The 27,854-nt window shown below is 39.6% G+C and overlaps 1 protein-coding gene across 1 annotated transcript in view; it reads right to left on the reverse strand.

Moving 5' to 3' along the window:
- The window catches only part of LOC123755300 (Myosin binding subunit), a 358,923-nt gene that overhangs the window by 248,220 nt on the left and 82,849 nt on the right, over positions 1-27,854 (reverse strand). Inside the window, exons 6-10 of the mRNA XM_069327906.1 lie at positions 19,735-19,853; positions 19,158-19,252; positions 9,248-9,385; positions 8,512-8,694; positions 5,841-5,946 (exon numbers count right to left, since the gene is read on the reverse strand). Of these exons, the coding sequence (XP_069184007.1) occupies positions 5,841-5,946; positions 8,512-8,694; positions 9,248-9,385; positions 19,158-19,252; positions 19,735-19,853 (641 nt within the window). The remainder of the gene's footprint in view (positions 1-5,840; positions 5,947-8,511; positions 8,695-9,247; positions 9,386-19,157; positions 19,253-19,734; positions 19,854-27,854) is intronic.

Here is a 27,854-nt window from a genome sequence, read left to right on the forward strand (position 1 = left end):
AAACCCTAAAGTCCAGACTGTGTTGCTCTTGACAAAAGGCTATCATGAGAGCACATCCAGACAAAAAAGATGATGTTGAGTAAATCAAACAATTCCCTGAAAAGAAATTCACTAAAACAACAGCAAATTCCTTCTACTTTAACCCACTATACACAACTCTCATTATACCCGAAACAAGTTAATGTTATGATTTTCTTCTTTTCATATAATAGTTACAATTATTGAAAGTAGAAAGACAAAATATAACAAAATCCTTAAAATGGGTACAGAATTTCGTATTACAATGATTAAATTACGAGCGTGTCATAACAAATCCTGAAATTTGGACAGAAGATTCTTCATAATTTTCGGTTTTCTCATACTGGGTACAGGTTTATAAAAATCTTAAATACTGTATAGTACACTTAAACAGAAATGCTTTCAAACAATTATCGTGCATAAATGATAGAGCACTATCAAGCCACATGATCAAACAATTCTTGTAATTAATGACTTACATAATAACAAGGTTTAATTTTTCATTAGGAAATAATATCCAGAGAAATGTGCAAGCTTGATACAGGCAATTATAGATAATTTAAGGCAGAACACAATTAGCATAAATTACTAGTGAAAATTTGTCATTTGTCATAACAGGTTTTAACCTCAGAAAACCCTTTAAAACAGACAAACAACAAATAAAGTGACATTTTCCAAGGAATAATAACTGGTTGATCACTAGCCAGAAAGAGGAAAGAATATGGGAACTATTCCAGGAAGAAACCAAAGCCATCAACAGATTCCACATTGCCACAGCCATCCTCAATCCCCTGGTTATTTGCACTTTAGCAGCAACACTTATTTTATCATAAAGAACAAATGTAACAAAAAGATGGTTTTGAAATGCCAGTAACAATATATAATAACAAAATTTCCAAATATATCTCCTCAAGTAAGTGTTGCCATCAATGGCATCTCGAATAGTAAAATGACCAACTCCTGTATAATGTTTTACATTATTCTCTGGGCCAAATAAACTTATCCAGACAGAATCATCTTAAATAACGAACAAGATTTTAAGAACAGAATGCTTATTAATGTGGGGAACCATAACATGCAAATTTTAGTGTTGCATAAGGCCATACGTCATCAATGAGGAAATGTGGAACTAGCAGGTTGACAACCAGCAGTATCTTCTTGCTCAATGTCACTAAACTGTTTCCTCGTCCATCATCCATCCCTTTATTTTCAATACAATAACCCATCCACACCATTGTTATAACGCAAGACAAATCTTTAATACACGGGTTTCTAATAATTCTAATAATTTAATGTCAGGAGTTATAAATAACACTGAATTTGCCTCAAACAAGTGAACTATGACATTTTTTTTACCCTTTCTCTAGACCAAATAAACATACCAAAACCATACAAGCATAATTATCACAAAATATTGAAGAAATAGCGGAGCAGGTAGAATACACTAAGCTAGTATGACGAAGATGCTCCATATATAAAGCTCAGCACCAAGGTCTAACACTACGTCTATGTCCTCAGGCACCAACAAGAAATTAGTCTAATTCAAAAGAAGCTAGACCACTCCAGGAGCATGTCCGACAGCTGGAGATAAGGTATTTTTGGTGGACGAGCTCATGGTTCTTAGCGATAAGGATAAAAAAAGAAAACCCCGAAACTTGGCCGAGGCAGTTAAACAAAAGCCAGAGGCCTATAAAGGTCTAGCTACACACTGAAACAAACACTTGAGTACCCTGCACACAATGAAGTGTAAAGCTATAACCGCACTACTTCACTGAAATTGGTCTTTGCAGTGCAGTGATGAGACATGGATGGGCATAAGGTAACAAGTAAAGCTTGCCAGCTCTCTCAATCTTGAAGTTGAGGCAGTGTTGTTGGGTAACAAGAAAAGATTTAACTGGACTTTTTTTATGTTTTCAAGTAAATTCTTGGAAGAGAATATTTTTGCTCATTCTTGTAATAGCAAGCTATCTCCTTGCAGTTGGATTGAACTTTACCTCCACTGTCTTCCCTCCCCAACTGAAGAACACACAAACACTGCTCAGGGAGTTACTTTTTTTTTTGTTTGGACTGACAGTGGCCCTTGCTCAAAAACAGTTTTATCAAGCAGTAATAAACAAACAAGACAAAAGACAGATCAATCAACTTATACAAAATCACAGTTATAAGCTTAAAGGTAGTCATTGATGAATTTTGATCACGTCAGTAAGAATTAACCATACTGAATAACTAGAGAACTGCTGGGTGCAGTTAAGTTATGAGCACATTTTAATTCTGACTCCAAGCTTGCATCTCTAATGGAGACTAAGCTTCAGTTTCACCAATTTTATGAAAATGATTGTACAGTATTTTCATACAGATGAACCCAAATATTGCCAATGTTTGGTCACATAGCCAGAGATGTCAGGATGGTCATGGAATTTATATATTCATTTATAAACTCCCCATGATATTGTATCTATAAAGAATATAGTTTGCTTTCAGCTAAATTAATTACTGATGAAACAGCCTCACTGACTGAATACCTGATAATTCAGACACAATCTAGAGATGTATACTCCAATAGCAATCACAGAAAATTAAAGTATAAATACATATTTATCAAAATCTGAGAACCTCTTCTGAAAATGTGACATCACCAAATACTCAGCAATTCTTCAAAATCTGTTATTTCATTGTTTTTTGTAATTTCTCAGTTGGGCTACATGTCAAATACCCATGATACAGGATATTTAAGGTTTAGGAAGGAACCAGTTATGTACTGCCAATTACTTTCAAAGACTCACTGACTACATATCATAAAAGCCCTGAGAAAGAAGCCAATCTCATTGCCACATTTCATCCTATTATCATGGTGATAAATGAATGAGATCTTTGTGCACAAAATATCCACAACAATTAATACTCCTCGTCAGAAGCAGTATTTTGCCAAACAATGTCAACATGGCAAGGGTGTACACCACACCACACCACAAAGTAACATCCCACAACTTGGATATAAAGATCAATAAGTGTAAGCCTGAAGTGCCCATGACACCAACATTTGTATCACACACACACACAAACCAGGAATAATAATTTATGAGCTTCAGAAATTAAATCTGTAGTGGTTAAACTAGTCATCAAAAGAAACATTAAAGGACAGTGTACAGCAAGGATTCTTAACCAGTGTTCCATGGACTCTCAGGGAGGTCCACACAAGGGCTTTAGGTGTCTGAAGATGGGGCAAAAAGAATATTTCCTAAATTTTCTTTGTTACTTTAAAAATTACATATGCAGTTACAGAATGAAAACTGTTTATGGTGTCACATCTTCCCCATAATCTGTCAGATGACATTTTGAAACTGCTGACAGTTTTGGCATTCGCTACTTCTAGTTTAAATTATTCTGTCTACAGCTCTGTTCATATAAATGAACTCTCACGACATATTTTTCAGCTCATTTGCTTCCTAAACTTAAATCTGTGGCCGTCTTGTTCTTGATGTTGCAGGTTTTAAAAACTCCATTATAACTTTGTTGACTCCTGTTGCAATATATGTGAACCTGATCAATCTCCTCTATGCCTTCTATTTACAAGCTCCATGATGTTTAATGCCTCATGTCTTTTTCATAGCTTTCTTTTTCTGGATGTGGAAGCTACATGGTAGCATGGCTTTGCAACCTTTTTTTTTATTATGTAGCTTATGATGTGGTATATGGACATTATATATGGATATGGACAGATATGGACAGCATACAACTGCTACATACTTCAACTTCAGTCCCATGAATGTTGTAATCAATTTCTTTAGTATTTCCCTATCCATGCATTTAAAAGCAATGTTGAAGTTTAAAGTGTAACATAGGCTTCTCTCTCACAATGATTTTTATGTCCTCTGGTGACCAGAGGGCCACAATCCAGGACAGCCCCAGAACAATCAAAACACCCCAAGATCTCTCTATTTGTATGAGTTCTGTAATACCTATTCATATAACGTGTAGATTTTTTGTTGTCTGTTTTAAACTAATAAACATTTTATTAAATGGTGTTTCTCCATATTAAGTTCGATCTGCAATATGTTGTTCCATTCACTTATTTTGACTAGATCAATTTGAAGGACATGACAGTCATGTTTTTCTCTTCCAAGTAACTTAGCATCATCTGCAAACATATTAATGTAACTATGAATCCCCTCTGGCAGATCATTTATCAAGACAATAAACATTGCTGGCACTAAACCTGAACTTTGTGTCACTTCACCAGTGACATTTCTCCAGTGTAATATATTGCTTCTCTATGCCTATGTGCATTTTTCAGAGGAAAGGGTCCATACCTTTAAATCAGAATTTTGAAGTCATTTCCCCCCTTCCCAAATCACGAACTGCTGGTGTATAAAATCTGCAGCCGTCACACAGAATGAAGGATAATTCAACACTGCCACCCTCTTGCTAAATCAATACTTAAACAAATTACTGTAAAGCACAATCCCTTGCATCTCTGGCCAAGGTGCATGTTCACCTCTCTGGCCAAGGTGCATGTTCACCTCTCTGGCCAAGGTGCATGTTCACCTCTCTGGCCAAGGTGCATGTTCACCTCTCTGGCCAAGGTGCATGTTCACCTCTCTGGCCAAGGTGCATGTTCACCTCGCTGACCTTAACCTTTCTCTATTTACCCTTTAATAAGCACAAGATCTGGGTATTTGCTATATTTAATAGAGGGCTTTCTATCCAAATCATCCACAACTGAGGTATACTCTCATCTTGTTGTTTTCTCTACATTATTGTAGAGAGGTTGTGCTATTTTAATATAAATATTCATAAGCAAACAGATGCAGGTAAATGACTCATAATACATTCTCTCACTATTTTTTAGTCAGGATATCTGAGGTATTAGTAGCAGTTTGACTGGTTTGGTACCAGCCCACAAAAGCACTCCCGATGTAGATGTACGAGTGCCTCTGACATTAATACATTTTTGCTTTGCATACATACATTGCAATGGATATGGAAACTAATAACATTTTCACTTATATAAAAGTCAATTTTACAAATTCATATGTTAAACATTTGAAAATTAAAATGTGTGAAAAAAACTTTTTATAAAAGAAACTACTAAAAGATGGTAGAATCCCACAGGAAATAGGGCATCAAATATACACAAAAATATTATGTAATTCATCTATCCCACTACATGAGAAATTATTTATATATAATATATTGCTTGGGTATTTAAACTTGTATCTTTAAACATTTCAATTCCTGATAAACAAGAACAGGCTCTGGATACCATTTTATCTTCATTGGTATGTCCAATAAATCATACCTAATACCAAGATCATGGCTATACAGTATACTGAAACAATCAGTATAGTACACAACTTCAGGAGAGAGAAAGAGGGAGAAGAAAAAGAAGGGTTGTTAAAGTGAAATAAAATACAAGGATTAGCTGCAGCCATAATTTCTGTTCTACACTAATTAGCTTTAAGTTACTATTATATAATTTTACTACTTTTCTAGTATTCACAATTTTAACTTCACTTAAGTGTTGTATTATCAGGAACAAAATTTAAATAATGTAACTTTACAGATGCTCAAAATCTTTAATTAAGGTTGTCAGCCAAAAGATAGTGGGCCAGATTAGTGGAAAATTGACATTCATTATTGGTCTGCCTGACATCACACTACATTAACACACAACCTGTAGTTTTTTATTTGACCACATGTTGTCTAAACACTCTGCTTACTACTTATACAACACTTGCTGGAATTATACAGACACTCTACTAGATACAATTCAAATATTTACTCCATTAATTCTTAGTAACAAACCATTCAACTGCACTTACCTCTCATCCTTCTCAGCTGGAACAACCTTCTTCCCTGTAATGTTGTCGTCATTTTCCTTGTTGTTCACCCGTGTTGATATATTTCGAGATACTTCTTCTTTTTGGTCTGAATTAGTGAAAAAATGAAAAAGTACATAACTAAAAAATGCAGTAAGTGTATTTAAAGCTAGTAAGGTGAGGTGTGGTGAGATCAAAACATACAGATCTTGATTTCAATGTTATATGCTAATTTCTCTCTTGATCTTTCTATTCCATTACATAAAGGTTTTAATATTGCTCATCTAATCCTATAAAAATTAACAACTGCGTATATCGTTTTCTGTCCACAAAGATTAAAGCTTAAAGTTGATACTGAAATCAATAATAATAATCAATTGGATCATGTATATACTGGAAGACATATACTGTCCATATTCATTGAACAGCAAGGAATTTGTGCACAAGATTTCATTTGTGAAGCATCAGTACATCTTTGTGACTACCCTGTGAAGCCTCCGGGGATCAACGACCCCGCAGCTACACAGGGTAGCCACAAGGATATACTAATGCTTAACAAATGAAAACTTGTGCACAAATTCCTTGCTGTTCAACAAATATGTACTGTATATGCCTTTTGGTATATACATGATCCAATTATTATTATTATTATTGATTTCAGAATCAGCTTAGGCTCATCTTTGCAGACTGAAAAAGTTATCCACAGTTGTTACTTTTTTTAGGGTTAGATGAGCAATATTAAAAGTCCAACTTCTTTTCTTTTCTTTTTTCACAGGTGTGTACAGTTGTAAACATCGTATGAGTCCTTTCAGCAGACTTTAGAGCTGTCCCTTACCAAAGCTCATGTTAAGTCTTGCCCCACCTCCGTTTGGTAACTTCAATAATTAATGGATGGAATATATACATTAGGTAACTCAACTACCATACTAGGTCAGTCATTATATGCCTTTAAACTGTAAAATGGTAAAAAAAAGGACTAAAGTTGATTACAGGGTCTCACATCAGAGCGCCTCGGTTTGCACAGTGGTTTTGATTCTGGAAAATCCATGTAGAGCTTGATCTCGACATATCAAGCATGAATGTATACTAGGTAAATAGGGTTACATTCAAGATAATCCAAAACTTTCATATTTCCCACTTTTTACTCTTTTTTAGCATTAAAGCACAAACTTGAACATTTAATGCTCCCTCTATTTCCAGCCATACACACAGTATACAAAGAAGTTAAGAATACTTGGGAATAATGCATGAATGAAGATAAAAGAAACAAGAAATAGGGTGTGTGGAAGCCCATTTCATGGCCAAAAACACTGAAAACCCACAAATAGTCTGATAATCTGCATTCAGTCTTGCAAAAAATTCAAAATCCAACATTGAATGCAACGAAATGCCTCTTTTTGTTGGGTCCCCTCGGTGACTCCCTGGGCTCCCAGGCTAACCGGCCTGGTTAGTCGTAACCCTAACAAACCACACCAACTCTTGCGAGTCACATGCACCTGCCAGAGACCAGAGACCAGAAACAGAATATAGTCCACTCAATAAACCAAGCAAGTCTGGAAATACTAGATCAACCTAGGCCAAGAAAAAAAAACAGAATGGTAGGTTACGCCCATAAGAAGCAACTGCATGGAAAACACTGGCAATCCTAACACACTACATAAATGCTTGTTAACTAGTCCCAACCACTAGATACACTCCCTCACCACCAGATGGCAGCCCTAGCAACTTATAGCTCCAGTAGGCTACCTACCAGACATGCATCTTATGCGGCTGTAGTAGCAGCTCATCATGCAATGGTTGCCTTTCTTGGCATTAGCTTCAGTTAAGCTTCAGCTTCAGTAAAGTGTTGGCTATTCATTAACATTTTAAAGTTCCCGCCCTTCAGCACATTCTCGACCGTAAACGGTCCGGACATCTCGGGGTTCCACTCAGCGATAACTAAAATATTTATGTTCTTTATCCATTTTCTCAGTTATTGATCCATAACTACAAATTTGTTGTCAAAATGTATGCAAATTAATTTTCCACAATACAGATGCCATACAAGGTATCTTTTAATAATAAATTATGCATGACGGTGCTGAATATACTATTTTATGAAATTTCAACATTCCTCAAAAATTTTACATCATTCTTCAACTTTTTTTCAATGTTTGCAGAGACGTTTGCATTTTTCAGAAGGTTGCAGAGACCTTCAAAACACCACCTTATTCTACTCTTTACTCAAACACATTTGCCATTTAAACTGTATGATTTAATGCACCTTCCACTTTGTGAGCTAAGCCTGTGAACCATCAAAATTCACCCATACACTTTGAAATTTACAATAAATGTGCTTATCTACACATCCCTGAATTCAATTTCTCCAATCATGCTCAAATTGAGAGATGTCTATATACTTTAGCTGTCTACAATATAAATTTTTAAAACTCTGAACAGTACTTGAAAGTAAGGACCTAACAGTAAATCATTCAGCCATAGGAAGATGCAACTGCCTAAACAAACACGGAACATTTACCATACTTCGGAGAGGATTTCAAGTTATATGTACAATATAGAAATTCAATATGCAATTCTTGGAACATTGTATAAACATCAATAGCATGAAATTAAATCAATTACAATCAAACAAGCCAGAACGTCAAGATATTCCTCAAATCATGCAAAAACCTACTTTTGTCTTCAAGGTTTGTTTTTCTAAGAGATGAAGGTCTTCTCCAGGACTGCACTTCAGAATCGTCCATAGTATTTTCTGCTCGAGCTTGTGGAAGAGTTCGACTGTTGCTCTTGTCTGACACCACACTAGTCGGAATGATCTGTGGAGTGGCATTCTCCTTGTTCACCTTATTCTTCTTCTCTGCAAGTGTACAAAATAATAAAAGATTATACAACATAAGTCATACATCAGCACTGCTTTCTTTTTCAGCAATTCTAATGGTAAGATTCTCTTAGATTGGAGTCTTCCATTTGATTACCTCTATCTATAATTAAAATATTTACAATGTATAGTATCATACCAGTAGATAATAAACTTCTCTTCAACACTAATATAATCATGATAATCATATATAATTTAATCATTCTGAAAACTTCACTAATCAAAGAAATTGCCACAAATTCACTTTACCTACAACTAAAGCCATATTATACAATCAGCATAATTAAAGTATAAAACTAGGCAGCCACAATGAAAACCACTTTGTTAAAAAAAAAACTACATATTATAAAACACTCAAAACTCAATCAAGACATTTGTCATGCAAAAATTAACCTTAATACTTATTGATTCATCAAAGCATAAACTTGGGGCTAAACATCCACACAGTATAATAAAAAGGCAAATTAGATTTCAAGACCTTGAAGATAAAACACTGAATGAAAGTGAATTATCATGAGCATCTATGACTTACCAACTAAGTATTTCAGAGGACTAAGATCACGAGTGTATCTAAGAAAAACATTTTTATCCTCCTCCTCCTCCTCTTCACTATTTGACTCTGATGAATCACTACTGTCACTACTGGTGGTTTCTTCACTACTTTCCTCATCTTCAATAGAAGAAGTATTCCAATTTTCAAGAAGCAGCATGTAAAGGACAAAGCCATATGCCATAATCAACTTTAGAAGATGTGACGGCAACATATTTCTTTTACTAGTGCCTAATGACTACATAATCCAAGTTAAATGCTCAAAATTGTGTAAGTAATGCAACATGCATATATTTGTAATACAAAATACATCACTTGCAATTTTTAGTACTACTCTGTTGTTAATCACTAAACAAGAAAATATTAATTCTAACAATTATTGTCAATTAATATACTGCATTCTTGTTAACATTATCAACTCACCTAATAACCAAACACTGCAATCAATGCACTTGTCATTTTCAACACAGGTTAGAGTGTAATTTTATACAAAATAAATATATGTACAGTATATATATAGTAGGCCAAAACTAATTGTATACTGTGGTGATGTAGATGACATATTCGTTATAGTAAAAGATCCAGCTGAACTAATTTATCTAAAAAGCCATCTAGAGTCAGTGCTCCGATTTTACCCATGAAAATAGTGAAAATAACAGTCTGCCTTTTTTGGATGTGCTAATAACAAAAACACAGAGCATCTCTGAGTACCACCATTTACAGTATATTAAGCCTACAAACATAGGATTATGCTTAAACAGTAGGAGTGAGTGCCCACAAAGATACAAAGCCAATGTTCTTAACCCTTAAACTGCGCAACGCGCCTGCAGGCTCACGTCTGGTTTGCGCAACGCGCCTCCGGGTATTTGTATTTTTCACGTTCCATTCAAAACTCCCGCGGCTACATGGGGTTCACATCAGCTTCCTCAGGGCTCTTGTAAACAGACGCCATCTTAAAAAAAAATCGTGGTCCACATTCCCGGGTGTGGGAGCCTCAGTAGTGTGTGAGCAACCAAGGCTGGCGCTCGCAGCATGAGCGCACAGCACTGCTGTTCAGCATGTGACCACAGCATCGCCTAATAATGTCAAAATATATATATAACTTGTATTATTTAGCTATGATAGTGTTATATTAGAGCCTGAGTGTGATAATGACTGGGTACAATGTTCAAATATCAGTGATTCAATGCTGTTCACTATGTTCACAGCGCTAGCCACAGCACCACAGCATTATTTCGTTCATCTAGGAATCTTCAAATGATTTCTTAGGTTCCTTTTCAAAATATATGTGTGGTCAATTATTCATTTACAGGAATTAGTGACCAGGATTGTGATAATAGCAGGATTGTGGTTATAATTAGCGTTGTGCGTAGTATTGTGGAAGGAGGAATTTTGATGAGGGAGGGAGGGCGAGAATTGAGGTAACCTCATCGTGTGTGTGGCTGCCACTCTTGTTTTGCTCACTATACTAGCTTAGTGGTTCGCTATGGGCAACACATATGTACATGGGTATATATAGTGTGTGTATATAGTGTAAGAACAGCAACAGGAGAATGTTGAGAGGAGCTATTTTGGTGAGGGAGGTGACGTAATCGTAGCGTCGTCTGCTGAGTGATTTTTCATGCAGTGTATTGTGGCCACTGTACTGTTTGGACACAATACCGGCTTACTTGCATAGTTCTGGTAAATAAAACATGTAGATAGGTATATAGAACATGTGTAATAAGAACTATAACAATATGGTGGGATGAGCAATGTTGGCGAGTAAGATGTTGGAGTGAGGGAGACTGGCTGCTCTCACTCGAGGTGTTCTGAATGTGTTCATGGCCAAATGCTCCTATTGGCCCATACGAGGCAGCTGCTATTGGCCCATACGGGAAAGCTGCTATTGGCCCATACGAGGCAGCTGCTATTGCCCATACGGGGCAGCTGCTATTGGCCCATACGGGGCAGCTGCTATTGGCCCATACGGGGCAGCTGCTATTGGCCCATACGGGGCAGCTGCTATTGGCCCATACGGGGCAGCTGCTATTGGCCCATATGAGGCACCTGCTATTGGCCCATACGAGACAGCTGATATTGGCCCATACGAGGCAGCTGATATTGGCCCATACGAGGCAGCTGATATTGGTCCATACGAGGCAGCTGATATTGGCCCATACGAGGCAGCTGATATTGGCCCATACGAGGCAGCTCCTATTGGCCCATACGAGGCAGCTCCTATTGGCCCATACGAGGCAGCTCCTATTGGCCCATACGAGGCAACTGATATTGGCCCATACGGGGCAGCTGCTATTGGCCCATACGGGGCAGCTGCTATTGGCCCATACGGGGCAGCTGCTATTGGCCCATACGGCGCAGCTGCTGTTGGCCCATACGGGGCAGCTTCTATTGGCCCATACGGGGCAGCTGATATTGGCCAATACGAGGCAGCTGATATTGGCCAATACGAGGCAGCTGATATTGGTCCATACGAGGCAGCTGCTATTGGCCCATACGAGGCAGCTGTTATTGGCCCATACGGGGCAGCTGCTATTGGCCCATACGGGGCAGCTGCTATTGGCCCATACGGGGCAGCTGCTATTGCCCCATACAAAGCAGCTGCTACGCGGTGTTCTGAATGTGTTGATGGGTAATGTATATAGTGTGTGACAGTGTATAGTGTGTAAATAGATTGTATATATACACAAATTAGCATGGTACATAGTAAATATGTGCTGCATATGTGTACACAAGTTTCATGCACATAACACAGTGTCTACGGACAGTACGGATGTTGTACTGCGATATTATAGTGTACGTGTTCATTATACATTGGATTGGCACGTAAAAACAATGAAAATGTATTTGGAAAGGTGCGCAAAAAATTAACGAAAATATATTCGCGGCAACTTGCGCGCCCCGCCCCGAGCGCCCCACCGCCCCCCAGAGCTTACGGCACGGGCGCACGGGGAATGATGACGTCACGCCCCAACTTCCGGACCCCATAGCAGCCAAAGTAAGTACAATTTCGACTTTTTTTTTACATACCCATACTGAGGGAAGGGTTTTTGACACTTTAAAAAGAAAAAAGAATTTTTTCCAGAGAATTTTTTTCCTGCGCACTGCGGGGGTGTCACATTTGGAGGCAACGCAGTTAAGGGGTTAAAGCTTATATTCGTCGAGCTCTTACCCACTGCTCTGAATGGAGCAATGTGAGTAGGGAGTTTGAAAGAATAACTCACGTGTGAGTGAACAATGATTATAGCAACAAAGAAATAAACACTGCTATAAGACAACACCTGGACCAATGGTACAATCCTGTACCAAGAACAAACCACAACACCTCCAATCAAATTATATTACAAATCAACCATGTACAATGAACATAAAAAAGAAGAAAGAATAATGAAAGACAGTGTAAAGAAGGAAAAAGCACAATTCTTAACCAGAACATAGACCTAATCATATTCTATAGAACAAAGAAGACTTCCGACCCCCTCATCAGAAACAGCCCGAAGAAGACAGAGAACCCATTACAGCAGTCAAACGTGGTATATATGTACACCTGCCTCCACGAAGGATGTAACCTTTAATCTAAGTACATAGGTATAACGTTGACCAAGCTGACGAGGTGTTTGACCTGTCATCTTTAGTAAAATGCCACTAAAAATCACACGAGACAAGCCCATGACATTACCCTAACAAGAGATATATTAAATAAAAACACTTGAATAATTAACAAAACCCAAGATGTAAGAAGATTACAAATTCTTGAAGCAATCCACATAAAAATAGAACCCACCATAAATACCCAAATTACGGAACTATTCACGTTACCCACCATGAGAGTAAGAACAAGACCAGAACATGAAGACACTAACATAGAAGACACTGCTCAACAATCCACGCCACACTATACCTGATTAATCTATGTATATGCTTTGTCCCTATTTACGTCCCCTATCCTTTCCCCCATTTATGCACTATTCTCCCTTTACGATGTACTCCTCACCTTTCTGTTTTATGCACCTGACCACCTTAATGGTATAAATCCAATACACCTAGAACTGTCCCTTCACTTGAGAATGAACCATGTATCTTGAGGTTATCTTGAGATTATTTCGGGGCTTTTTAGTGTCCCCGCGGCCCGGTCCTCGACCAGGCCTCCACCCCCAGGAAGCAGCCCGTGACAGCTGACTAACTCCCAGGTACCTATTTACTGCTAGGTAACAGGGGCATTCAGGGTGAAAGAAACTTTGCCCTTTTGTTTCTGCCTCGTGCGGGAATCGAACCCGCGCCACAGAATTACGAGTCCTGCGCGCTATCCACCAGGCTACAAGGCCCCTACCTTGTAGGTTCGAAACGTTGTGTAAATTTATAACAAGTAATATATTCTACAGTTAATTATTTTTCTTCACCTCGAACAAAAATGACATTCGGAGAAATCCTCTTCCAATTAAACCAAGATGCAAGTTTCTTAATCAATACAGAATATGCAGCATATTCAATGAAATATGAATAAATGAAAACCTGCTGCCAGTATACACATATTATATTATATTTTATATATATATATATATTTATTTATTTTAAAGAGTTCCAAGTTGCTAGGGCTGCCATCTGGAGGTGAGGGAGTGCATCTAGTGGTTGGGACTAGTTAACAAGCGTTTATGTCGCCTCCAACCACAGACTGGAAGAGAGGCTGGAAGTTCTTCACAAAATACACCCTAGGAATATGCAGTGAAGGAAAAAAAGTTTGCCACCACAATTAACACTTTCGCGTTCCATAGACTTAATAAGTCGTCACTCTTTTTTCTACTGAATGTGTTCCAGTGACGCATTTTTGCGTCACTCGATATAAAAATTTGTAAAAAAAAAAGTTTCTATGCGATCTTCAATTTTTTTTTTTTGAAATGAGCGCCATTGTTTTCCCACAATCCTCCGTAGGCCGCATGGGATTCTGGGTCACGCCATGCGGTCGGCCTAGTCCTTTGTCAAACGTCTCTCGTGACCGGACTACCGCGCTCCCGCGTCCAGAACCTGTGCCACTCTCTGCCCTGTGTAGCAGTGTTTATTCGTTCCTGTCTCCTTACAACGCATTATTACTTGCAAACATGGATCGTGGTAAAGGACAGAGCACCTCTACCCCCAAGAAGGATAGTGAAATGACCAAGGGAGATAAGTTGAGTGAGCTGTACAAAATGTTCAGCAATGTGAAGCTTACCCCTAGTAAAATTCCTGATTTGTTGGATCGTTTGTCAGATGTGGAGGCAGATGCTGAAGGGGAAGAGCGTCAGAGTGATTTCAGTAGTGATAATGAGGGGACAGCGTCGTCTGATGAGTTTGATTCATCATCGAGTGAGGAGAGTAGCGAGGGGATTGAGGATGAGTCAGCGGATGTGGGCCGCCCCAAGGCACCTGTAAGGAGGCGTGCAGGACGTCTTCAACAGCCTAATCCCGATGCTGCCTGGTCAACTGACAATACACCACCTATTGTAGGCAGTTTCAGTGCCACACCAGGCATAACTGTCCCAGTGCCAATTACCCCCAATTGCCAAAGGTAAATTCGCTGTTGATCAGACTATTTTCAGGCGCAAGGATAACACTTTTGTTATCCTTTGGAAAGACAAGAGAGTGGTGTCAGTGATCACAAACTGCCATAATGCTGACACACAGGAAGTACAGAGAAGGAAGAGAGTGAAGAAACGTGACGGAACATCATCTGTTCAGATTGTAACTGTAAACAAACCAACAGCCATTTGCGACTACAACAACAACATGAAGGGAGTTGATCACTTCGACCAAATGGTCAAATATTACAGGTTCACCAGGAAGTCGCATAAGTGGACTAAGAAGATCACATTTTACTTCCTTCAGATGGCTATACACAATGCCTATGTGTTGTACAAGATGTACACAACTGATGCCAAGAAACTGACCCTACTCCAGTTTCATGAAGTAGCAATATGGGCCCTGTTGGGGTGGGACATGGATGAGTGGCCTGCTACTGAAAGCCCTCTCCCACATGCTGATGATTACCAGGATCCTTCTCATGATTTGGCAACACCTGGCCCATCTGGAGCGAGGCGTCCTTTATTTCATCGTCTTCCACGCCAACCACATGCCTCATCCTCATCAGACACTGAACCTGAAACTGAAACGCCTGCACCTCAAGCTGAAGCTACTCCTCCACCTGTGAAAAACCCCCGCATTGTTGATTCAGAGGACAGGCTAAACAGGAAGTTGACTCATGCATTAGTGAAAATTGCTAAACGGAAACGGTGCCGAGTTTGTATCAAGTCGGGAATTAGAAAAGACTGTATGTATCAGTGCAGGACATGTGGAGTTGCTCTATGTGCCACACCATGCTACTCAAAATATCACCGCAAGAGGATATTTTGGAAAGCAAAGAAATAACTCCTCTGCAAGCTTCCACTCCACCTAACGTAACATCTGTTGAGCAACTTCAGGGACATTTTCCTGAAGCCGGTGGAGTGGATAATCAAATGCTCAACTTGTTGACCTTCCTTCATCACATCGTGGGTAAGTACACATAATTTATATTACACATTTTGAGGTTATTACTTCTTCATACTTTGCTGTGGGTAGCTCTATATATATTCCAGTTCTTAGTGCTCAGATTGGTATGTCTACATAGTGCATCTTCTTGCGAGTATTTTGACACCAAAATGAACAATGTAGCACAAAAACTTCCATTGGAACAATATTTTTGTTTGTCGGGTGTATTGGGTGTACCGGGCGTGGAAACGGGTGTTTGGGCGGGTGAGGCATCGACGTGTTTGGGGGTGTTTGGGGGTGAGGCGCGCACGTGTAACCCACTTTTATGCATATGTCTGTGTAGGCAATTTTATTGCGATCACCGTGATACCAAACAAAACCATATGCAACAAGTTTTGACTTGATAAACACAATCAGAGTAGCAACATATAGGGAGAGTTTAGCGGAGTTTAGCGTGAGCGCGAAACAAAGCACGCAGTTCTTTGGTTGCTGGTCGCCTAATGTTAGCTTTGGTGAAATGTTATACATATGTTCTTATAGTACATTTCATTAGCTACACAGTGATACCAAAAAAAAACACGTACATCGAAAATGAGGGTCACAGACATGAGGAGAGTATAAACTTTTCAGTTGTGGTTGAGCGCATGTGCAGCTGGGCGCGCTCCGGCGGGTAACCCTAAGCCAACTTCCCACATTCCTGTGGGTGGGGCGACACCATTATTTATTGTGTATATTTATATGTCCGTGTAGGGAATTTTATTGCGGTCACAATGATACCAAAATAAACCACGAATAATAATTCTGGGGTTCGCAAACATAAAAACATCGTAAACATTGATGCCCGGTTTTACGCTCACAGCTAACGACCGCCACAGTTTGTTATTCGGTGTGGTTCTCATGTTGTCTTTGGTGACATTTTATATATATATTCCTCTAGAGCATTCTCTCGCGAACACAATGATACCAAATTTAAATACATGCCGCCAAAATTAAGCTCCCCACCCCGAAAAGATTATAAACATTTTAGTGCTGACGCGCAGTAGGCCGACACGAACGGCCCACTTAGGGCTTACCGTCAGCCTATTCCCAGGGAGCGCGAAAGTGTTAAAAGATCAAATACATCTGTCATAAACCACAATAACATGTCCCTAACAAGAAAAGCTCAACAATCTTCAGCCAAATTTCATGAAAATAGCCACCCCAACTACTGGCCCTGATAGAGCAGAAAAAGCCCAAGAACTATCCAGAATGAGGCCCTTCGAGAGCATATGTCCCAAGATAGGGCACCTGAACCTCAAGAAAGATATTCCTGACTTAAGGCTGAGGCAGTGCTAAGGGCATCCAGTGTAGCTGCAGTGAACACTAAATCCAGGTACTGTACCTTCAAAGGATAAACTAAACATGTATGTAAAGCTAAAAGGAACAGAATAAAACACAGGTTCCTATTCTGGACAAGTCCAAAGGAAGGCCAAGACATATCTGTAAAGAAGAACCGAGTTAAGTACTGAATAGGGCGACATCAGGTGCATGAATGACTGTATTGCTATCCCAGTGCCTCACATGACCAAGGTTGCTATCCGAGGTGAGTTATGCTTTGAGTCGGTAGTTTGGCCATGTGGTCCTACAACCAGGCTTTTATCATGGTGGTCCTACACCCCTCAGACTCTCCTTTTCTCCATTGATTGGACCAGATTCTGGTATTGGTTAGTAGGGGGATTGTGAATATATAGAGCATGGTGTGATATTGAGGGTTTATCAGGCATACCAGCATGTTGCTACTGGGGCTACTGATGAGCCTTTCCATCATACACGTGGCATCACACCCATGCACCACACAAGCATAGCATGGAACATGCAACAGAAAACATGCATTCAACACCCAGGAGTAATACCAAGAAGCCCAGAGAAAGAGAGATGGCAAACAGAATGCCTGCTAAACATGCACATCAATCACCACAGTCAACACAAGCTGTTTGCACCCCATCTCAGCCAAAATTCAGGGACAGCTGACAAGAATCAACAACAAAACGAGTGGAAAACGGCAAAACCCAAATGCAGAAAGCAAAGAAACTGCAGGAACTGCTAACTGCAGAAACCCCACGGGCTCATACACAGCTAAACAAAAGGATGAGACTTTCATCACATAGGCCTAGAAACAAAAGCATCACATATTTGAATGAAAAAAAACTTCAACCCAACAGACAGAAATAATTGGCAAAAGCCAAATCCATCACTTTCCAACTACCAGAAAAAATAAACCTCAAAAAACACAGGAACTGTCTGCCCAGACCATTAAGAAGTGGTCAGGCAAGAGAATGTGTTGTCAGTAGTTAAACACCAAACCCCTGTTTGTCCTACATATTCTCTCTAGTATTTACCACTCCATCCGAAATGCAAAGAAAACATCAATATTACAAAGCTTTCAGTTTTACTAATGCATCACATTTTTAATGGACTGGTCAATCCCATTAAAAATGCAATGTACCAGTATTAAGTGAGAGGACGGGTTTTGGTTAATCAGCTAACAAAGAAAAGCATAAGAAGCCACGTAAATATCAATATATCTGCATAGAAAAAGGTATACGAAGCCTCATAAATATCAACATACCTGTATAGAAAAAGGCCACTTTATATCACTCAAATCTGCACACACTAAAAAAAGTAAGGCATTCTCACACAGAGAGAGGACAGAAATGAGAATCTAACCAGTGCTAAGGAAGATAACCCTAGAGTCAAAGCCAGAGCAATGGAAATTACTACAAAAATGCTGTGACTGGCTGAGATACAATTGTGCAGCATATGTAATATAATGAAAGATCTCTATGATGGATAGCCTTCTTGAGAAAAAATAAGAAATCGGCCTGAAAAACAACATATCAGTCCTAACAAGGGAGATGTTACCGGCTGTGAATCAGGCACAATAATGAAGAGGTGAACTAGCAAGAGCTCTGGGTGATGTGATGGCAGGAGGGGTGATTGGAGCAGAGGTTGTTTACTCACTGCCAACTACTAGTATGTGTATGTGTGTGTGTGTGTGTGTTTTCATAAGGTTTCATTATTTTCACCAAGATTGTTGGTTTGCTTGGTGAAGCTTTTGACTTTGTGGAGCGTACCCTGATTTTTGCTTCATCTCCAAGTCTTATGCTTCCTTCACTCATCTGTGGCAGTTTCTGGTCCTGGGGCTCTAATTTGGCAATGAAAGTAGTCAAGGATCCAACTGTTATGGCTGGCCATTCTAAATGAACGCCTATAGCTCACGGCAGCTCCTGATGGCTCCAGTAAAAACATCTCCCAGATAACAAGGCAATGCTGTATATTTTTCAATGTTTGTCAACTTCACAGATTTTTTCAGTGGCGATTAGTACACTAAGATCTACTAGAAAAAACTCACCCACATCAGATGAAGATTCATCACCAGACGTACCATCAGATTCGCGCTGATCCTCACGTTCTTTTTTGTTACTGTGGTCTCGGTGGGGTGAGGTTCTGAAAACATGTGTTCTTCATTATTAAAGGAAAAATAATTACACAGTTTTGGTGGATGGCCAAATAGTAATTCTCGATAAATATAATATTTTCAAATAAACAAAAAGGGGATTGACTAAATTTTTGGTCAAGTTGACATATTAATATTCAATTATCAATGTAAACATCTGAATCAACATGAATGCAGGCATGTGTACAGAAGCATACATGTGCATGGGAGCAGTGTTACTGCAAAAGCATAACTCTTTGTATATTGTATAAAAGAACAAGAATTTATGCACAAGTATAATATACCAGTGTTTGAGCACGAGAGTAATTGTTTACGAATAAGCATATACATGTGCAAACATCATGTGTGCATGTGTATTTACAATATATATGTATGTGGGAGTTGCACATGTAAAGTAAGTAGTGTACACACAAGTTTACAATACTTTATGAGCATGTGCAGGTGAGTCATCATTTGAAAAACTAGGACTTACTTGCGCTTTCTGGGTGTTTGCTTATTTTGATTTACTAATTTTAGAGCCGCCTGTTTTCTCTTTAGTTCATCCATTAACCGTAATAAACTACTATCTGCGACATCAAACGCACTTTGTCCCTGTAAGAATAACCATCAATTAATAAATACAAAACAAAAAACCTCAATCTCAACAACATATTTAAAGGAGTTTCCTTAAAAATACTGTTAACAAAATATGAGTACTGTACTGTATTGTATTGTGTATTGTTGGGGTTTCACCTCTCTACCCTTACTCTGGGGTGAGCAATAGTTATGCTCAAGGTCACTCACCGTAGCCCTGCGGGTCTTCACTCGATCCTCACGGCGCCACTGCACGCCAGGAGAGTCTCCCAGTCAATCTTAACGGCCTCTGATTAAGAAAGAGTGAGAACACGACTCGCTCACTTGACTGTCGTGTGCCCTCCCCAACAATCGGGCTCTACGGTTAACCACAAGGTCGCCAACTGGTGTTTTAGGTGGCCAGTAACACCATCAGTGGACTGGTGGAATTAGTGGTAGCCTTGGCAAGGTCACACTCAAAAGATCAGGGATCAGGCAGGTACTTATTGTTATCACTCTATGCTTACCAGTATAATATAGCCACAAGATCAATGGAGGAGATGATATAAACACAAAGATGGTTTTGTATTTTACTTAAAATGTATGAAAGATGTCACAAGGCCAAACAATAACAAATAAATCAGCGGATCCTGACGCGGCCGGAAGTTCCCACGAATAGTCTGCGATCATTAGGTGGCAACACCTCCCCCTCCTCATCAAGTGTCAAGAACAGCTGATCGCCTGGCCCCCACGCGGAAGCTTTGCTTGTTTTCTAGATTCACGCGCGCTGTTTCTTTAAGTTCTCCAATATTACTATGAACTCGCACACACGATATTGGCTACAATAGCACGTATCACTTGGTTACACTGTACTCAGGCTCAAACAGTCTTTTCTACAATCAATGCTACAATGACTCACTGTAATGGCTTTACACTGTTATTCATCCAACAATATATTATGCAATATTAACACTGGAGTTTTCAGTACTTTCTCTCGTGGGCGATAACGCAATAATTCACTGTACTCACAAATGACTCATCACTGCATAAACATAGCATATATAATGTATACATCAAATATCAATACATGGAAAATAAATTATTTCTGGGCACACAGCCTAACTTTCAAATACTGGCATAATATTATATATAATTCACCACTATATGTTCATATCAAAATCTATAGAAAGATATACACAACACAGTAAATTTATCACTTGTTCCTGGTGCTTATACACACCAATAATCAACATGAATATTACAAGTACTCTTGATAGTACTGTCTAGCACAATGGTGCTTTACCGTGACATGGGTGAGACTTGCTCACGACATATAAAATCCTCAGGCTAGATAATATAGCCGAATAATATAGCTAACTAAAGGGGAATGGGGAGGGAACTAGAAACACCTACTTCACCCTATCCTCCGATGAGTCGAGATGTAGCTCCTGGTCCTCGTGTCGGGAACGCCCCCACACTACACGTCGTCGTGTCCTACCAGAGCCTCTCGTCGTCCCACCGTTTAGCGCGTCGTCTCCGTGCCTCCTCACTGCAGGTCCGTACTCCTCCTTGACTTCTTGAAGGTTGGAGTCGGTCTCCTGGCCGTCGTCTTCTCCCAGCAACGGCTGTCGCCTACGTCTCGGCTACAGTCGTCCGGTTTCCCCAAATAGTCCTCTCTTCCTCAGCTACCCAGTGGCTCTGTCAGTCACTACGCTGTCACGAACTGGTGAATTGCCACAGACGCCACATACGTCACTGCACGGCTTCACTGCTTCTTGCACAGTACCTGACTGGAGCACTTGTTGCTCAAATAACCGTCAATTCCCTCTTCTGGTTCAACACATGAACTAGGGAAGACTTCTCAGAGTACTGGCGGACTTCAGGTGACGCGTAAATCCACGGGAGCGGGAAACAACTGTCCAACTGACAGGACCAACCGTCGCACGTCCGACCTCTATGACGTGTCGTGTCTGACTGATGACGCCAGAGTGGCGCGCGGCCTGGACCCCCTTCCATCGTGACGTCACTTTCGCCACGGGAGGTTTTCATTGGCTCCCGGTGCCACCTTGCTGTCGGTGACCAATCCGGTGCCACTGACGTCACACGGTTTTGGCGGGAGATCAGGGAGGCAAGCGCCATCTTGGCTCCCTAAAGGGCCTAAACCACAGGCCAAAATATTACTATTTCACAAATTTCTCGGCTCTCCGAGAACACTTCACTCTCTCCCATATATCAAATTGTAGCCTGCAACGTAGAGAACGCTTGGGAAAAGTAGACATGACTCTTACTGCAGGTGTGGGAGAATTATAAGGGGGGGAACTCCGTCACAGTATGCATATGTACGCACCTGTGCTTTCAGAAAATGAATTTAATCTCTGCGCACGTGTACAACTTTGTAATTTTCTAATTATAGTTGCAGAAAGAGAACGACGTTCATGGTGTCCGAGCTCATTTAAAAAATGCATCATAGACAAAATTAACCACAGTTTTGACACACACAACATTCTCCTGTAGGTTGTCCCATATACCAACAACTCTATTAGTAAAGATGTATGTTCTGATACTCTTTCTACATGCTCACAAAGGAAATTACTGGCAAGGTAGGAAGATGGATCTTTAACTTCCTAACAAACAGAGCCCAGAGTATGATAGCCTTATAAAGTAAAACCTGAATCATCCACCGTGAAATGCTCAGTTTTCCAGGATACTGTATTTGCTCTGGTAGTTTTTCTCATCCTCATATCAGACATATACAAGGATACAAACTAAAGTAATGTATCATCCTTTGTAGATGACACTAGAATTTTCATGAGAGTAGACACTATAGAGGACATAGCAAACCTTCAATCCAACATTAATCAAGTATTCCAATGGAACACAAAAACATTAACGCAGAAATCACATGTAACACAGTCAAACCGCACTATTGAAAGAAAAATCAATGTAAGAGATTTAAAAGTAACCAGTGCTAAGTAGTGGTTACTCTATAGTAATATATAGTAATTATATACTATATAGTAGTACAGTATTGTGGTTACTCTATGGTAACAACCATAACATGGTTATTACTGTTATAGAACACAACAAAGTTGCTGTCACACCTGTAAGAAAAATGACAGGTTGGATAACAAGAACCTTCCAAACAAGAAATGTCACACCAATGATGATACTTTGAAAGACACTAGTGCTTTCTTATTTCTTAGAACATAGGCAGGAGACGTAGATAATAATTTACAACTGTAAAATATTAGAAGGATTGGTTCCAAATCTCCACACAGAAATAATACTACATGAGACTAGAAGGCATGGAAGGATGTGCAAAATAGTGCCACTGAAAATCAGAAGTGCAATAGGCACACACAGAATTCGATCAACATCAAAGGCCCAGGACTTTTCAACACACTTTCCCTACACATGTGACGTAACTGGCTGACCTCTCGCAGTGTTCAAAAGAGAACTCTACAAGCACCTTCAAAGGATACCTGATGAATCAGGCTGCGAGCAGTCGCATCGAACAGCCTGGTTAATCAGATCAGGAAGCCATTGGGGATATTGATCCTCGAAATCTCCAACAGGTAGGTTCGTACATCTCTTTCTTGATCTTGCACCTTTGTCCTTTCGTTCTGTTTGGTGCAAGTAGTAAGACTACTATTACCTATAACCTTGTCGTAATTTTTTGTCACCATCTAGTACCCACATTTTCTTCTATCTTCAAGTAAAGAAAGTTCAAGGATTCATTTTGCTGCATGCCTTTAAACTATTTCTAATTAAGCTACATACTTTCTCAAGTTTGCCCACAACATACTCCTGTATATTCTAATTTTGGAAACACGGTAATAAAAATTGTCATTGTGGCACTGTCCGTGTACATCAATGCTATCTAGAAGCTGGCAAGCCCTGCACAGGCCACATTCAATTCCACTTATATGGTCCTGTGGTGATGTACAGTACTGCTTGTAACAGTCGCTCAAAGGTCCCATTACCTATCCAATTTCAACAAGCTCTGTTGCAGAGATTTAAAGCAGCAACATGGGGCTTATTTAATTCCTTCTACACTCCACTGCATGCCATTTTTTACATTAATTTCTAGCAGCTTTTGTTAACTTCAGTTGTTTAAATCATTTGTTTCAATACTTGTGTATCTGAAAATATATTTGTATGTAACAATTTCTTCTAGAAAGTCACAAATTTAAATTATAATTATTATTAGTGCTAGCAACGATCCCTGTGACATTTCACTAGTTATTCCCCACAAGTTTGATAGGTAAGGTTAATAGTAGTAAGCTATTTAATCTGCTACAAATATTCGCATCTATTTTAGTAGCCTTCCTTGCATGACTCCCAGGCCTTCCAATTTCCAAACCAGGCTTTTGAATGGGAGCCTGACAAATAAATTTCCAAGTCGACATATATTCAGTCTGTGCATTCATCTTTTTTTTTCCTGTATCTTGAGGTTATCTTGAGATGATTTCGGGGCTTTTAGTGTCCCCGCGGCCCGGTCCTCGACCAGGCCTCCACCCCCAGGAAGCTGCCCGTGACAGCTGACTTACACCCAGGTACCTATTTTACTGCTAGGTAACAGGGGCATAGGGTGAAAGAAACTCTGCCCATTGTTTCTAGCCGGCGCCTGGGATCGAACCCAGGACCACAGGATCACAAGTCCAGCATGCTGTCCGCTCGGCCGACCGGCTGTATGGTATTATTCCCACTGCCATTGAAACTGGGTAAGTTTGATACACATGGCTTAAGAACACAGGTAACTGCAGAAGGCCTATTGGCCCATACAAGGGGCTTCCTCGGAGAAAATCTAAACTGTTTACCAATTAGCATGATATTACTTTCCGGGTTTATCCATGCAAGTCTGATTGCATTTTCAAGTGTCTAAGCCATCATACTATTTATTGATATTGGTTTGTAATTTAGATGTTGCCCATCTTCATTTCTTAAATATTTACAGTATTAGAATACCTATTACTAAGTATAGAATACTTTGCCTATTTTCCAAAGAACTGTCATTTTACAAACATTAAGTAATGCCTGCAAGGTATTACATTCAGTTACCAGACCACAACAGGCAGCTGAACTCTGATGCACATTCCCTCAGTACCCAAGGTGATACTTCATCCAGTCCCACTCCTTTGTTTCTGTGCAAATCCACGAGTACACTATAAGGTTAAGGACCCGCCCAAAATGCAATGCGTGCTGGTGGCTTTACATGAATGTAAGAACTCTTGTAAATATAAATAAAAAAACTAAAACTACACATCCTCCCTGGATAAGTAAAAAGTTCTAAACTCTACTGTAGCTTGTATATTGGTGTTGCTACATTGTATATTGGAGCATAAGAGCATGTTCCTTCACAAAAATACATATCAACTTTGCACCATAAATTTACAAATTTTCGTTCCATTCCAAAAGTGGGTTGTTAGCATTCAGCCTACAGATATTTTCCAACCAATAATTTGCTTTTTTTTTTTTACAACCTTGAAAAAAATGTTAGAATCTATCATGTCCAAAGTAAACAGTGCTACCCATTTGTATTTCCCATTGAATTTCATAGCAATCACAAATACCATCATGTAAAGAGAAGCAGGTATCTGCCATGCATAATCAATCTAGTAAGAGTACTCTGTACAGTAATTCACCACAAAGTTAGCAGCAAAGGACAGTAATGACCACTTGCCCTCCAGTAGCCACCACCTGCACAAACACAACACGGCCTGACTTGTTTTTGTCAGACCCTCTTGCCCTAGTATACTAACTTTTGGCTAGTTTGTATCACTTGTACATCTTGGGGACTGTTTGTTTCCTGTAATCTTTCCAGGCTTTTACATTTTCTTCCAGCAGGCTCTATTAAACCAAACTTTAGTATTCTGCCTTATCTCTTTGGTATATATTGCATCCCAGAGAGCCTTTTGTTTGCAATCTCAAAATATTGCATACAATGATACCAGTTCCCTGAAGCTCACCATCCCATTTGGCAGCTCTGAAGTGCTCCTTTAGTTCTGTATACATTCCCTTTGTAATTCAATTTCATATTCTTGTCTATCATCATCTGTTGCAATATTATAAAAATCTTATTGCCATGTTGTTTATTATAAAAAAGGTTTACACCAATACCTATGCTGTTATCTTTAAAATTATTTGATTTTTAATAGTTTTCCTGTATACCGGTCGATGATTCTGAGGATCACCATCCCTGCGGCCCAGTCTCCTACCAGGCCTCCTGGTTGGTAGTCAACCCAGCTGCTCACAGCCTAATGTATGAGTCAAAGTCTGATTAGCCAGGTATTATTTGAAGGTGTTCATCAAATTCTCTTCTGGGCACCATGAGAAGTCAGCCGGTTATGCGCTGCTTGTGTAGCAGGAGAGCGGTGCAAGGTTTTGGACCTTCGATATTGGTCGAGTTCCCTTTCAGCCTGCCCTCGGCTTTTCAATGGGGCTATTTTTGCTCAGATACACTTTCTATACTTTGTGGGGGGAATATACAGTACAAAATAATTTACACCTTGAAAATACTGTACTAGGACTGGTTCCAAATCTGCACACACCACCACCACCACCAGAGACCAGAAGGCATGGCAAGATATGCAAAATAAAAAGAATACCTAATTTTTCAATTAATATATATCTCAGTGTAAATGGTAAACATGTTGACTTCTTTACAATTGAAAATGTTTAATTTTGATGCAGTCAATTATCTGTCCTATAATACTGCACTGATTCCTTACCCCCCGTCCTCCCATGTGCTCCTTATTAGGGGCCAGGTCCCAAATTTGCACAGAAAAATCACAACATACTGAAGTGAATGATATAGAAGGAAATGCAGAATAGGGCCAGTGAAGAGTAGAGGTGCCATAGACACAATCAGAGAATACTATATGAACATCAGAGGACCACAGTTGTTCAATATCCAACCAGCAAGTATAAAACATATTGCCAGAAGTGAAGTCTTCAAGAGAAAACTGGACAGTTTTCTTCAAGAAGTACTGGACCAACCGGATATGTGGACCTACGGGCTGCTTCAAGCACTAGTCCGTTGGATCAAACTCTCTCGAGTTGAGTGTAGCCACAGGCCACACTTGAGTAGAGGAACTCCCAGAAACCAATCCAGGTACAATCAGGGAACAGATGTGTTAGTTGTTCCTCCAGGAAGTTTGATCACCACACATTTTTTTTACTTATAAGATCTCTAACCCCTCCCCAGTCTTTCTTTCATATAGTATTCCACTATACCGTTCCTAGATGATGATGATATTCCTTTATCACTGAAATATGATCCCCATTGCCAATATACAGTACACTACTTTCATTAAACAATTCTCAAACATCCATTCAAGTGTAGTACACTTTAACTCTACATTACAGTCTCTAACCCTATCACTCATGCCATATCTCAGAGTGCTTATTGCCATACCCAAACCACATGCACCAACTGTTAAAAAACATACTACTTATACTTTGAGCACAATGCACCTTTCCATGTCTAAGTTCCCCTACCACATGTTTTGAGGTTATCTTGAGATGATTTCGGGGCTTTTTTAGTGTCCCCGCGGCCCGGTCCTCGACCAGGCCTCCACCCCCAGGAAGCAGCCCGTGACAGCTGACTAACAACCAGGTACCTATTTTACTGCTAGGTAACAGGGGCATAGGGTGAAAGAAACTCTGCCCATTGTTTCTCGCCGGCGCCTGGGATCGAACCCAGGACCACAGGATCACAAGACCCGCGTGCTGTCTGCTCGGCTCCGGCCAGTCGGGCGGGTCAGGGCAGGGAGCAATATACTTTCCCAGTTTTCCCATACCAACATTCCTTCCTTTTTCTATACTATTCATCTTCCCAACTCTTCCTGCAGTCATTACTCTTTTTTTTTACTTTTCATCCATTTTTTTTTCAAAATCCTGGTCTTAAATATTCATAACATACTAGCTGTACCTATTCCAATCAATTTTTAGATTTAGATTTGTTTCCATGAAAATATTATTTCTAGTAACTCAGGTATTCTTAGAACAACAACAGGTATACCAGTACTCATTCACAGC

The sequence above is a fragment of the Procambarus clarkii genome, chromosome 20 (genome assembly GCF_040958095.1).
Source record: "Procambarus clarkii isolate CNS0578487 chromosome 20, FALCON_Pclarkii_2.0, whole genome shotgun sequence".
Taxonomy (NCBI): domain Eukaryota; kingdom Metazoa; phylum Arthropoda; class Malacostraca; order Decapoda; family Cambaridae; genus Procambarus; species Procambarus clarkii.